General features: G+C 35.3%; 1 protein-coding gene across 1 annotated transcript; it reads right to left on the bottom strand.

Moving 5' to 3' along the window:
* Positions 1-587: 587 nt before the first annotated feature.
* On the bottom strand, positions 588-4,599 carry LOC137720532 (mitochondrial adenine nucleotide transporter ADNT1). Its single transcript, XM_068459618.2, has 8 exons — positions 3,972-4,599; positions 3,487-3,535; positions 3,203-3,366; positions 2,939-2,976; positions 2,483-2,595; positions 2,189-2,302; positions 1,601-1,945; positions 588-960 (listed from the first exon to the last, which is right to left on the bottom strand). Exons 1-8 carry the CDS (start codon positions 4,130-4,132, stop codon positions 877-879), a joined length of 1,068 nt encoding a protein of 355 aa, XP_068315719.1. The 5' UTR covers positions 4,133-4,599; the 3' UTR covers positions 588-876.
* Positions 4,600-14,184: the final 9,585 nt, after the last annotated feature.

Below are 14,184 nucleotides of genomic sequence, written 5' to 3'. Positions count from 1 at the left end.
GCTGGAGTTGCAGACAACAAGGTTGATCAGGTGCTGGAAAACGCAGACGAGGAACACAATGATCGATCTATGCCATCACAGTTGCCAAACTCGGAGTTTACAGCCGAGTTGAACCTTCTTATCATGTTCCTTTCGTTATTTTCTCTATCTACAGAGGAAAACTTGAATTCTGCGGAGAGACATCATGAAACGAAAAAAGATGGGGCTAAAGCGACCAAGAGATTACAAAGCAACAGACGGGAGATGGACGAGGTCAAGCCAGTTCGGAGTCGGAATCAACGGTGTCAAACAAGAATAAGGGATTCTAGGCATGGCCGAAGAGTGTAAAGACTAATGACATCGGAGGAGGAAACAGTCCAGCAAAGAAAGATATCATAGCAAAGTTACCAACTTCTGATAACTATAAACTATTTATTCCAATTTTCCCTCGCAATGTATCCTTAAACTATTTATTCCGATTATCGTCTAATTACATTAATGATAATATAATGCATTATTTTCCACTGTATTAGAATCGTTTCTAATGTGGTACGTCTACTAGAGAGAGAGAGAGAGAGAAAGTCCTTCAAGTAACATGTAACAGCAAGTAGAAAATGCTTTCTCAGAGCTTATGGAAGGCATGCAGATGCATGTTTTACATTGTCAAAACACTTATTGGCACATCACATGAATGAGAAGCTCAAAGCTACATTGTGTTCATAAGGAAATAGAAAAGAAATGAAAAACAAGGGAAAGCAATTTATGAACACAAGCTTGAACTCGCTTCTAACTTCAGAAAGAAAAAGGAATAAAATTACCCCTAGTTTGCCAGACCTCTATTTCCCGGCCTACAAAAATAGCACGCGCACAGATAAATATCATGGAGCTCCCTTAATATCAGTCCGATATCCTGATCTCAACTCCTAAAATGTCCTTCACCATCTCATACGTCACAAATGCAATTGCAATAGATGGGACTACCTGAAAATTGGAGCAGAAAGAACTATAATGTTGGCAAAGACGTGTAAAATATGAATAACTAATAGCAACTGCTCAACTGATGAATAAATCTTTATCTTTATCAACAAAATTTGCTAAAACTGAAATGACAAAAGTCCAAGCACACAACTATGGAAGAAAACTGGAAGCAGTACAAGTTGAATGTAGTTCCTACATGTATTTTTTATAACCATAATATGATAGTTCAACCACAAGTTGAGCGATAAATAAGTTTATAAGCGTTTACTGGGGACACAGTTCAAAATAACAGCTGAACACATGAACCAACCACCGTTGTTCATGGAACATAAAGCTTTCATATACTCTTCTATAACAGTTTAGGATTAGTGTTCATCGTTGATAATAAGGTTTCGAAACCCTCTAGACGTCTGGTAACCCATAAGAATTCGGGGGCTTTATTTTCTAAACCTTTTCCTGTTATTCCTAGGGAGACCCTTTTTGATAGTCCAATTTTCCACTACCATGCAATCAGTCACCCTATTCATGTGTAAGATGCATCCAGTTAAGCCCTTAGCCACCCTGACAAAAATGTTCTTAGAAACTGATAACTAGTCAACCTACTCTTGTCTACAAACAAGTAGAACAAACGGTTCATACTAACCTTAACACAATTGGGAACCAAACCCTTGTACAATGCACCAAAGCCCTCATGTCGAACAGTTTTCCTAAACGCGTCAACCATGCCAGTATATTCAAGTGGGGTCTTGCTTATCCCATCACCACTGACAACAGAAGCAGCGTGGCTCCATCCCACCATCTGCATCCTTCGACGAATGACATCAAGAGGGTAAGCAACAGTTTGCCCAACAGTTCCAGCAGCAGCCCCGCATGCCAACCTTGTTGTCACGCTCAAATCTGTATCTTGAACAAGTCCAAATGGCCTACTTTTGATTAACCAATCCTTTAGGGATTCATACACAGCAAAGTTGAGACCAACATATGGAACCTGCAAACAAAATTGACGGTGTAGGGTTCACAACAAAAGTAAATCTTGCAATCCGACTTCAGAGGAGCAACAAAAGGAGCAATAGGTAGTTTTGCACATAGATAAATCATCGGAGTTAGATCCTAGAAAGACCATCTATTGCTAAGTCAGCAAACTTTATTTCTTTTTAATTTGGAACCCATATCAAAAGGGTGGTAGAGTGGTAGATATGCGAAAACATATTTTGTAGCGAAAGAAACTTACAACTCCAATAACAGAAGGAAGCCAGCCCTTGTACAAAGCCCGTGGGCCCTCCTCCCGGAGCACAGTTGATAGAGCATGGAACATTCCCCTGTACTGAAAGGGAGAATTCTCTGTCTGCAAATTTAAAACCAACAAAACATAAATATTTTCTTTAATAATAAATAAAAACATTAATTTCTGAAACTTCTTATAGAAATTAAACATTAATCGATGACTGATATGACTGGAAAATATCGAGGTCTTTAAAACATTCGTTCTATGGAACAACGAAAGAACAGGGACCGAAATAAGTACCTGTACAGTGATCCTTCCTCGTACCATGTCCATTGGGTAGGTTGCAGACATAGCAATAATTCCAGCACATGCTCCAGCTCCAAGACGTAAGAGAGGAGTGAGCTGAGCATCATCTGCAGATATTTAAAAGAAACAGAGATATCAATCACCTACATTATCCATGGACTTCTAACTGTCTGTCTCTGTGTTCCAAGAAAAGGAACTATAAAGATCAAGTCATTTTCCGAATGCTCACATCATACCAGTCTTAAAGTTTCTTTGTTAGTTTATAATGTGATTATGTGGATGTTAGATAGCCACTGTTACACATTTTACAAGGCATAAATTATTAAACAGCAACCCAAACTGAGTCAAACTGTTAACCGGCCCAATGCAAAAAGTAATTCTTCAAAAGCACCAGTTAAATTACTAACCATTACACATCAAGGGAACAGTTTATGGTAAGTGTGGACATACCATTGCCAGTTTGATCCCGATACAGCCACAATATTCCCCTGTCATAGATAGCAAGGATCATTCAGAAGAAGGTAATGTGGGACAACATAATATGTAGTGACAAGATACCTTTATGCGTTCAGAAGGTGTAAAAGATTTTACATCATACCAATAATGCAACATTGATGGGCAAATATGAACGAAACAAAAACCAAGATAAATTAAACATGTACTGGAATCGCAGACGAAAAAAGAAATGAACATTCAATCTTGTCAGAAACATACTTGGAAGCTTGCTCGTAGCTGAAGAACTTGACAGCTGAGTTGGGGACAATACGAGCACAATTCGTACCATTCCCCTTAAACAATCCACGGAAACCCTCAGTTCTCCAGATATGCTTCAAGCCTTGTATCGTTCCATTGTATTTTATGTTATGCGGATTCTGGACCTGCAGACAAGACAACCAGTCAGGAACGAAATTTACTTCTATGTGTTATTGTGTGTGTATATGTTGGTACTTATATAAACAAGAGAATGACATTGCACACAATTAATTGAAAAAACGAACCTGAAGCAAAATTTTCATTCGTTCCAATGGAGCAACAGCCGTGCGTGACCTGGATGGAAAAAAAAACATTTCAGTAATCAAGAAGAGTCAACATGGCAATAGCATTGAGAAAACATATAAACAAAGAACAATCTGATCCTGATATTGTCGCAACGACAATACAACAATTTCGTTCACATCATGCAATCTAATGGACTTCAAATTCTGGATACCACATGAGATTAAATACTTCAAATTCATGAACTTCAAATACTACACATTGGCGACGCTAAACCATAGTCAATAGATTAGCAAGATTTAATATTTCGATCTCCTTCTTCTTTTGCATTAACCAAGCAATTAAATTTAAAGATTCAACCACATTAATTGCTTCATCAAACGAATTTTAAAAAACAAGATCAAATTTTTGCGGGAATATTTGCTTTCGATGAACTTCATTTCCATGGAAACAAACAGACGAAAGCTCGAGAAATCGAGAAACTCACACTCCACCGGCGACTCCGCCAGCGACGAGCGACTTGCAGACGCTGAGCAGCGCGAGGCTCGGAGCCTTGACGACGCCCTCCCTAGCCATTTTCGCCTCCTCGGCCAGACTGACGATCGTCGTGACCGCCGATTCGCTCGGTTTCACATCCTCCGAAGCCATTTCAGCAGAGAGAGAGAGAGCAATCAATCAGTCAGCGAACGACGATGCGACCGTCTAGGTCGTCGGAGCAGTTGATGTGAGCCTTCTCTGTTCCCGGCGCCAATCGATTGGCACGGAATTTGAAGCGCGACGGTGTCGTTTTATGGGAAAGCGAGCCCCTAGTTCATCGTTGTGCGTGTGGGTGTGTTGTCGTTGTCTGGGTATGGGGGGTGGTGACGGGTTTCGGGAGCTGAAGGTGAGGGGGCTTTGATAAACTGCAGGGGTGTTATGTGACGGCGTTTGTTTATGTTGCTGAAATTTTTATCAGCGTTTAGAGAGAGAGAGAGGAAGAGAGGAGAGGGAGACTGAGGAAGCAGGGTAGTAGAGTGGCTGGTGGGAAATGAGAGAGAGGTGAGAGTCGCTGTGAGAGCTTTACACGTGGTAGGTGAGAAGGGTTTGAGTGAAAATTTTGAAATTAGAAATAGGTTACACAAGGAAAGAATCATCTCCGGATCTCTTTTTTCAAAATCTACGGATCAAGTGATCTGAACTCTTAAAATTTGATTCAAAACCCTTGAAATCCGAGCTCCTGAAAGATAATAATTTTTTACCGTTAGATCAAATTTCAAGAGTCCGGATCACTTGATCCGCAGGTTTTGGAGGAAGAGAACTGGAGATTATCTCTTTCCATTAAACAATACCCACATTGTGTGTAAACATATACTAGCCTTCATGCACACACTCATGTGCGTGTAGAAGACATTTTTTGAATCACGGCGTGCTACGCGCGACTTACACGTTTTAAATGTATTTATATGCGTAAATTGACAAAAGGAAAGTCAAATATTTGAAGTAAATGAATAATCGTATATCATGCTAGAAGAAACCTCTCATAAACCAATTAAAGCAGCTGAATCCACATAATAAAATTGATCTCTATTGAATTTATATTAAGAATAGAGAAAATAAAATTTAATAAATAACTGATTGAATCACTTTATTGCTAGCCTATTGTGAGGCTAAGCTCATCTCATCCCCCTTAGTGTAGATAATATCTTTTGTTTAAAAAAAAAAATCATTTGACAGTTTAATCACATTATTATCCGCGTGCGAAATACTTTTTTTATCACCGGCATTACACGCCTATTAAGATATTTAAAACATGTTTAAAAATAGAGAAAATAATATTTAATGAAGAATTGATTGAATCACATTATTGCTAACCTATTGTGATGTATTAATTATTAAAAAATAAAATTAAAAAAAATGTACAAAAGAAATTAAATATTAAAAAACACTGTTAAAATGACGAAGATATCTCTGCCACATATGATGCATTATTTTGGATTGCTTTTCAAGTTTTTTGTTTGAGGGGCATTTTTGTCCAATTATTTTTGGTGAAACTTGTGACACCAAAAAATATTGTTCATTGGGCCATTGACTTTATATATAAAGATAAAAAATATATATATATATATATATATATATTTAAAAAAAATAAAAAAATAAAAAAATAAAAAAAGAAGAAGAAGAAGAAGTTGGAGAGAAATGTAAAAAGTATTTATTTATTTTTTTCAATTTAGAGATGCTAGTTATTGTACAATTTTAACCATTCACACATTATAATAAACATCATGTTATTATTTCTAACAATTTTGCTTTAAAGCCACTTAATAGTGCGGTCTAGTAGTATTTTTATTCTCATCAAAGGCGAATTTTCACCATATTATTGCAAATCCATTTTGAGATTTAGACCACTCTTTCACCCTCTTAATGTGAATAATATCGTTTGTTCAAAAAAAAATATTGTTTTAAAAAAAAACTACGTACAACAAATAAATTTTGATCAATCTTTTATTTATTAAAAATTCATTCTGTTATGGGGAATCAAATGTAAAAACATGATCGAGGTATAGAATACCCCTATACTGAAAGTGGACACATTATTGCCATAAGTTAAAGGCTTTAGTTTCCTTTAGGTTCTTTTAGAGCAACAAAAATTACAAAACTGAGTATTTCAATTTGAAAAAGAAAAAAAAAGTGAAAACAAAAATAATCGAAGATTGAAAACAAAAAACGTTGTCAAACAATTCCTTAACATTTTTTTTTTCTAGTAATAATTTATAACTAACTATTACAACAACAACAAAATACTTTTCTACTAAGTAAGGACGATGTATAAATCCAAAACCATCTCATAAACTGAAACATGAATGGGGAAGGGATGATATGGATATTTTGGCCTATGCAACGCAACACTGGATTCCCAACTGAATTAACAACAATAGGTAACAGACAGGTGTGAATTAACAACATTGAATTCCCGTAGGCCTCGTTTGGCTGCCCCGTATAAGAGATCGGATAGGATAAATAATACAGTCTCGGATGTTTAGTGTGATTATGTACTAAATAGTACTAGTATAATTTATTTGGTCCCACCTTTTTAGTCCAATTCACGCCCGCTTATTTATCCCTTCAAAAGGCTCGGTATAATTAGTTGGGCCAACGAGACGCTTTCTCTAGCTTCCTCCATGTCTCTCGTTCTCTCTATTTCCTTCTCCACTTTATCTCCCGCGCATCAAAAACCCGAATACTTAGCTACCCACCCTACCTTGCAGGTGACGGCAAGAGCACCATCCTCTCCCTCACCATGAACCTAACCCCGACTTCTCCCATCCTGAGATCTACTCTGTCAAACGTCCTCACACATCGATGTCGGCTATGAATCGAACCCATTCCTCCTCATCTCTCTAAGTGTGTTCTTTCTCATCTGCCATTCATGGTGTTCTTGTGAACCCAGCAGCAACAATCTAGCAAGAGATGTGGCTAGAAGGATTTCCTCTTTCAGATCTGCTTTGAGTTTTGAGTTTCAATTTTTGGTAAAGATTGAACAATTGTAATTTTTGGTTGTATTTGAGTAGAGGTTGATGAGTTGAGTTTGAATTTGGCTTGGTGAATAGCAAAGGTGTTGCAAGGAAGACGGAGAATTTTTGGCTTTTCTGTGTGAGAAGCAAAAGGTCTAGGCAAATCTAGAAGTATCATGACAAAGTTTTTGTATTGGGTGAAATTAATCAAAGTTGAGGCACCCAAATTTCTATCTAAAATTAGTTTTATAATTACAGAATGATGATCGGCACAATATCAAACATAGTACTAAATAGTCAATGTTTAAATCCGGTAGAGCATTAAACGCCTTGATTAATTTAGTCAGTACTATTTGATAACTAATTATCCTATCTAACTGAAATAGTTAGTAAAATTTGAGTTGCCAAATGAGGCCATAGCACACCATCATTGGTGGGCTCCTCCGGGACCCACTAAGAATATTTTCACGCGAGGGCGAATCTCATCGCACGGACAAAAAATTAGTTGTTTACTCTCCTTCCTAACATGTGCACTTTGGCAAAGGCTACCGAACACCAAAATGGGCCTAGAAATGCAGGTCAGGATTTATTGACGAATGGTGATATTCACACTCATTTTTATCTTTCTCACACATTTTTTCATTTTTTTTTTTTCTTTTTTTTGTCGAATTGAATGAATTAACGAAGATCAATCATATTATTCACACTAGAGAGGTGAGAGATTGGGCTAACTCTCACAATGGGTTTGTCATAATAATTTAGTATCAAACTCGCTGTTTACGGGAGTCAAAGCTAAAACATCTCTCTTTGTAAGTGAAAATGAATAATATTAGACCGTATACCAAATGACATCAGATTCATAATCGTATGAAAGAGATTATATAGCCAAAGTGGCTAGAAATGCCCTTCTTGCCGTATAATGTGCAAGACTTTTTAGTTGAAAATATTTTTGTTTTTTATTTCAACATAAAGCGCTGATCAAAGTTGAATAATTTGATGGATACTGATGGGGAATATCGGTTCAAATGCAATAAAATGTGTTGGCACTGAACTGAATTACCATAATGCTTGATTTGTAATTTTAATTCAGATTCTTACATGTTCAGAAAAAAAAAGATTACTTTTACAGTTTTATTGTCTTTTTTTTTTTTTTTTTTTTAAATTTTAAAAGAGTTTGGCTTCTTAAGATACTTTGTCACTCAATTCGTGTTGACGTATTAGGTTTAAAATTCACCATATAAGAGGTGGTGTCTATTTTTCATATTGTCAATTGGTTTTATAGTAGAATCTCAACTTTCTTCATGGTGTCAAAGCAAGTTGTCTCATGTGTCAAGCCTAATGACCACACATGCTTCACATCACCTGACTTTTGTTGTTCACGTGTTAGACTGAAAAATAGCCCACACTTGAGGGGGCATGTTGAGAATGAATCTCACGTTGAGAAAACAAGAGACGTTGCATGTAGTTATAAGTAATTGGGTTACTTCCCATATTGCCATTGACATGATGGTGGAACTTTAACATTCTTTAACGTATTCACAAAATTTTGTGTTTATGATCGGAACCATTCATATATTTTTCATTTTTTACAAAGATAATTTGTACATAGTTTAGAATATGACCGGTGTCAATTATAAACATGGAGTTCCAGAATTGCTCCTCAATCATTGAGGAGCCAAGTTAATTCCTTCTATTTTTATTTACTTTTAATCCTTTTAACTAAAGGAAAAATAATAAAAAGAGCTTGAAAACTTGAAGTTTTAACGAAAATGACAAAATAAAGTGTAAAGTGAATAGTACCATGATTGACTTTTTAGTGTAAAAATATGGTTTTTCTTTAAAGTGAATAGTACCAAGAGCTTTTCGTTAAATTTCCTTTATTTTTATTTGCTTTTTATCATTTTAACTAAGGGATTAGGTGAAATTACCGCATGAAATCAAAGAACTATAGAAAGGCCCCATGGGCGACGCTGGGCTATAAATATGTACTGTTTTTCATTTGTTTCTTCTGGCCCAGACAATGGGAATTGGGGCTTTCTAGTGGAGGCTCAATAACGATTGTTGCCTTAAGGGCACATCTGTTTAGTAGCAGCCCAAAGCATGTCCATGAGCCACTGAAAAGAAATTCTAAAATTCATCAAAGAAGATGTTTTTTTTTTTAATTTTTTCGCTTAATAGATATCCTAAAATTTCATTCACTGAAAAAAAATATAGGATAAGCAAGTGATCATTTACTACAGTGATGAAAAAATGTTCCTAAAATTTCATTCACTGAAAAAAAATATAGGATAAGCAAGTGATCATTTACTACAGTGATGAAAAAATGTTGAGGCCTTGTATGACGATATGAGTGCGAACCCCATCGGTGAGTAATCTAACATTTAATATAACAAAATCTAGCGTTTGACAAAACAAAAAAATAAAAACATGGGATAAAGAACTACGTAATATATGCATAAAGGAAAGAAAAGAGATGGAACCTTTGGGCCCCTGTAAACGTTCGGGTTGTATTTTCGAATGTGGTGTGAACTCAAACAAGTGTTAGGTTTAAAAAAAATTTACAATCAAGGCAAAACGTGTGATCTATGTGATATATTACACTATTAACTTCTCTAAATACAACATAAAAGCTCGAATAAGTAAAAAGAGAAAGCAAATCTCATGCATCAACTAGAAATCTTTGTTTTTAACAATTTAAATATTTATCAAGTGATCGCTATATCGACGTCATACATCAAAATCATTAATCACTAAGAAGATTCTTGTAGATTAGTTTTTGTAGCCTAGTTCGATCTAGCACATATATGGTGGACGTGCGATTCAACACAATCAACCGTATACAAAATTGAGCTTGGGTTATCACAATCATATGACCAAACATGCAAGGAATCAAGATGGGTTGTCAATGGAGCCAAAATCTAGGAATTGCCATTACACCTAAAAAATTAGGTCAAGACATATTTCGAGTTCAACTAGGACTTTTAGCTCAATATGATTTTAAGTGAAAGAGTGTTGAGAGCGGAATTAATACGACGAAAGAGACTAAAAATACAATACTCCAAAAATCTAATCACTTGTTATTTTTTTCATATAAATGTATCACAATTCTATATCATTTAATATGACGTTTGAGATAGGCAGACACGTTAATTAAAAAGCATCTTGAGGCAGCTGAAGTGGATAATCATATCAACTAAAAACCACAATTTTTCATTAATTAATAAAATAAAAATTAGATATCAATTAAACCCTAATATTTAGGTTTTATAGTCCCTCCTTGCATCTTCCTCCCTCTCCTCTCTCTCCATCATTATCTTGCTTCTCAAGATAAGTTTTTTTTTTTTTTTTCCTCCAGATTGTCATCCATGTCCATAGAAATCATCTTCAGGCTCCGGATTGATATAACTTGATATTAAAAATAGCGCTCATGATCATTATCAATTGTTTCTCATATTTTTAATGATGGAACAAAGGGAAAACTCTTGTTGGAAAAATCTTGTTGTAAAGTCAACGAACATGAAAGCTTCAGAAATTTAAGCAAAAAATTATATACAAAAAATAGTGAGGCGTAATGAATTTCTAAAACATCAAGAACAAAAAGTTCGGGGCAACAAACAAACAAGATCTCATAGGAGCAACAAGTAAAGTATGGATGAAATAGGATGGCGTGTTGGCTGGGACAGAGCGCAGGGGCATGGCGGTACTTCGAGAACCCCTTAAAACCATCTAATTCCAAACTTGTAAAATAGCAAATGCCCAAGGTGGTCCGCCGCTGCAGAAGGAGGGGTAGAGAACCGATAGAGGGTGAGAAGGAAGGTGACGATGGGAGCCGAGGAGGGAGGACGAAGGACTGAGGGTGTTTGATTAATTTCTATATTATCCATCTCAACTGTCAAAATAATTTTTAATTGATGTGGCTGTCCAGTTAAGAAACCATTTAAGATAGTATTGTCTTAGGAATACAGAGTAAGTGTAGCATTACTCGTCATTTATTAGGTTTACTCCAAATTGTTTTGCTTGTCAGTTTAAGTTAATAGATTGTGTCACATTTTTCACTAATACCTATCATGTCACTGAGTTGTTTTGGCGTCCAAAGTGGCCTGTGACTGCATGTTTCAGTTTTTAAGTGGAGGCTTGTTCGTTGACAATGGGGTTGCCAGCTATCTATGTTTGCCACTAGCTACTTGTTGCTCTAGATCTTTGATTTGATTCCGATATTTGTTTGCTCGGTGAAGATGGTGTCATTTTGCACAGGCTTGATTTAATTCCACTCTATTTTATTGTGTTTTCGATCAGTTGAGAGCCGTAATAATATGCTCACGAAAATTGGCAAAGAAAGCAACATAATAAAAACGGCAACTGGGAACACGAAAATCACTCATGGATGGAAGCAGAACTCAAGATTGACTTCTGGTGGCGAACAGGATTAGCAAATAAAAGACCCACAAAAAAGCTTCACTATTTTACAAACCTACGTAACAAGTTTATTAATTAGAAACATAAACCTAGGTTAATATAAAATACCCGCGATCTGTAAATTTCTACGTAAATCCATACCGGTTGTATCTGGCAATTAGGTGACATGTTAGTCCTTCTAGCTTGAGGTTGTAGGTTGTAAAAAAAACAAAAAGGATTCTGGACCGCAATTCAAATGTTCCAAATAAGAATATATATTTTGAGGGTAAATTTTTCTTGGGAAATTCTGTTTGCACTTGAACTTTTGTCGCTAAACACTCTTTTAACTCCGCACGGCTACATTAGTTTTTCAAAATACTTTGGACACCCAAATTAATTATGAAAGCTCCAAATTAATACACCCAATTTTTAATCTGTTATACCCTAAAATGATAATTACATCTTCTCTACCCATAACAAAGTTTCTTCTGCGCAAGCCCTCGACTCCATTTTGGTATACATTTTCTCAAGTTCGGGATTTATATCTCTATTTTTATATTTTGCTGGTCTTCTTCGTATATCTCTTTAATCTCTATATAATTATTTTTTGTTTATTTTGATTGATCAATAAACCATATCCTCTGCTTGAAGGGGCATCGAAGCCTTTTAGTTTTGGGTATATTATCAATTTCTCCCCTGAACTTGTGACCATTGGCCAATTTCCCCCCTGAACTTTAATTTTGGCCAATTTCCCCCCTCAACTCTCATAATTAGTCAATTCCTCCCCTGAACTTTAATTTGGCCAATTTCCCCCCTCAACTCTCAAAATTAGTCAATTTGCACCCTACTGTTAATTTTTTTTTTTTTTTAATTTTCCATCTATTCTTTTCTTAATTTTCAATCTTTCTAATAGCTTCCAACAAAGTACTAAAATTAACATAAACTCACCTGCATAATATAGGGTAAAATGTACAAAAACATAATACAGTTAGTATGTGACATCGGTTGATTATAAGAAAAAGTTATGAATCGGGTTTAAAGCATGTAGAAGAAGAAATAATAACAAAAAGAAATAATAATCCTAAACTCATGGATCAAACCTATTTCAATAAAATGGGTTATTCTTAATAAGGAGTCGAAAATTATGAATAAACTAGCCGTTTTTTTACTAAAGCTCGATTCTCAACAATTTACTTGAACTTAGCTTTCACTTTTATAAAGAAAATTGTATTCACATACAAAAATTTACACATCAATCCTTTTTGTTATCAATTTTGTATAGTCAAAAATCAAATAAAATTACTCCACGATAAATTGTAAAATTCTAAATTTTAATCTATTTGTAATAGGATAAAGATATAGGAACATGATTAACATACATCTTATTTAGTTTCTTACACACACTTGTTTAATTATGATCAAATTAAAAATTTAACAGTAGGGTGCAAATTGACTAATTATAAGAGTTGAGGGGGGAAATTGGCTAAATTAAAGTTGAGGGGGGAAATTGACTAATCATGAGAGTTCAGGGGGGAAATTGGCCAAAATTAAAGTTGAGGGGGGAAATTGGCTAATGGTCACAAGTTCAGGGGGGAAATTGATAATATACCCTTTAGTTTTAGAAACAGATATTGTTGAAATTATCAACTGAATCTTCATATAATTCTGAAATATTATTTACCTGTAATGGAAGAAAACATTTTGATGCTATTCCAGCTTAATTGGGTTTTCATAATTTGGTACTTCATGGTAATTCTATATTAGCATTAGGTAGGGTAAGCTCCTATGAAAATATTTTAGTAACATGATGATATGTAAATATAAATTTGAAAAAAAAAAGGTTGTTCAGAGACGATAAAGAGATTGATGTAGCCGTATGCTTGATAAATGCTCAAGAAAAACATGTTAAAACAAGACCATTATAGTATTTTTAAAGTCGGATAGAAATATATTTTATTTTGCAAACTTTAACGAAAAGCTCTTGGTACTGTTCACTTTAACAAAAAAACCATATTTTTACACTAAAAAGTCAATCGTGGTATTATTCACTTTACCCTTAATGTTGTCCTTATCATTAAAACTTAAAGTTTTTAAGTCATTTTCATTATTTTTCCTTTTTATTTTTGGTGAGGAGTAGGGTTAAAGCCTAGAAAAATACAAGATGACAAGCGGCCTAGAAACACCTAAAACATCTTCGTCCATAAGAGCAGTTCCACCGGGAGTGGATTGCTCGGTACCCAGCACCCAAAACAGGCCAACCCCCAACCAAATCACTCCACCCCAACCTAATAGATTGTCACCCAAAAGCGTCACCACTAAGAACCCGAACTCAGTCGCCGCAACCAGATCCATGTTGTCGATGCCGACGCCAGCTCTTCCCACAACCTTCAACCTCCCGCCGGTAAAGAAATAAATCAAATCAAAGTTTAATTCTTTAAATTTTCTTCTGGGTTCCAGGCAATTGGTCTATGATCGTCCTCAATCAGATCTGCTCAACCTCTTTTGCCCACAATTTCTTAGCTTTCAATAATCTAGGGTTTCGACAATAATCGGCAAAGAAAATGAGAAGTTGAGAAATTGAAATCGGGAAAGATGTTCTTTTATAGGTTTTGATGGAAGAAATTGGAGAAGGAGATGGGGGTGAGGGGGGGTGTGTTTATCTTAGCGGAGGAAACTAGGCTCTCTTCTCATTTTGTAAAATAAAATTATTTTTTTTTATTATTTTATAATAAAAAATAATAATATTTTAATAAAATTGACTAGACTATTTTTTGTTAGGGGTGAAGATGCATTTGGCCTATTACTGTTCATTGG

The sequence above is a fragment of the Pyrus communis genome, chromosome 1, assembly GCF_041283825.1.
Source record: "Pyrus communis isolate YQ-2024b chromosome 1, ASM4128382v1, whole genome shotgun sequence".
NCBI lineage: Eukaryota > Viridiplantae > Streptophyta > Magnoliopsida > Rosales > Rosaceae > Pyrus > Pyrus communis.
The sequence above is the reverse complement of the archived record's forward strand: the minus strand, read 5'-3'. Positions and strand labels throughout refer to the sequence as shown.

What these genes read in the sequence shown, in the direction of transcription:
- LOC137720532 (XM_068459618.2), bottom strand. Translation starts at nt 4,132, where the DNA reads ATGGCTTCGGAGGATGTGAAACCGAGCGAATCGGCGGTCACGACGATC. An exon ending in GGCGGAGTCGCCGGTGGAGT is followed by an intron (nt 3,536 to 3,971) that starts GTGAGTTTCTCG and finishes TTTTCCATCCAG; the next exon opens with GTCACGCACGGCTGTTGCTC. An exon ending in TGGTTCCCAATTGTGTTAAG is followed by an intron (nt 961 to 1,600) that starts GTTAGTATGAAC and finishes TCCAATTTTCAG; the next exon opens with GTAGTCCCATCTATTGCAAT.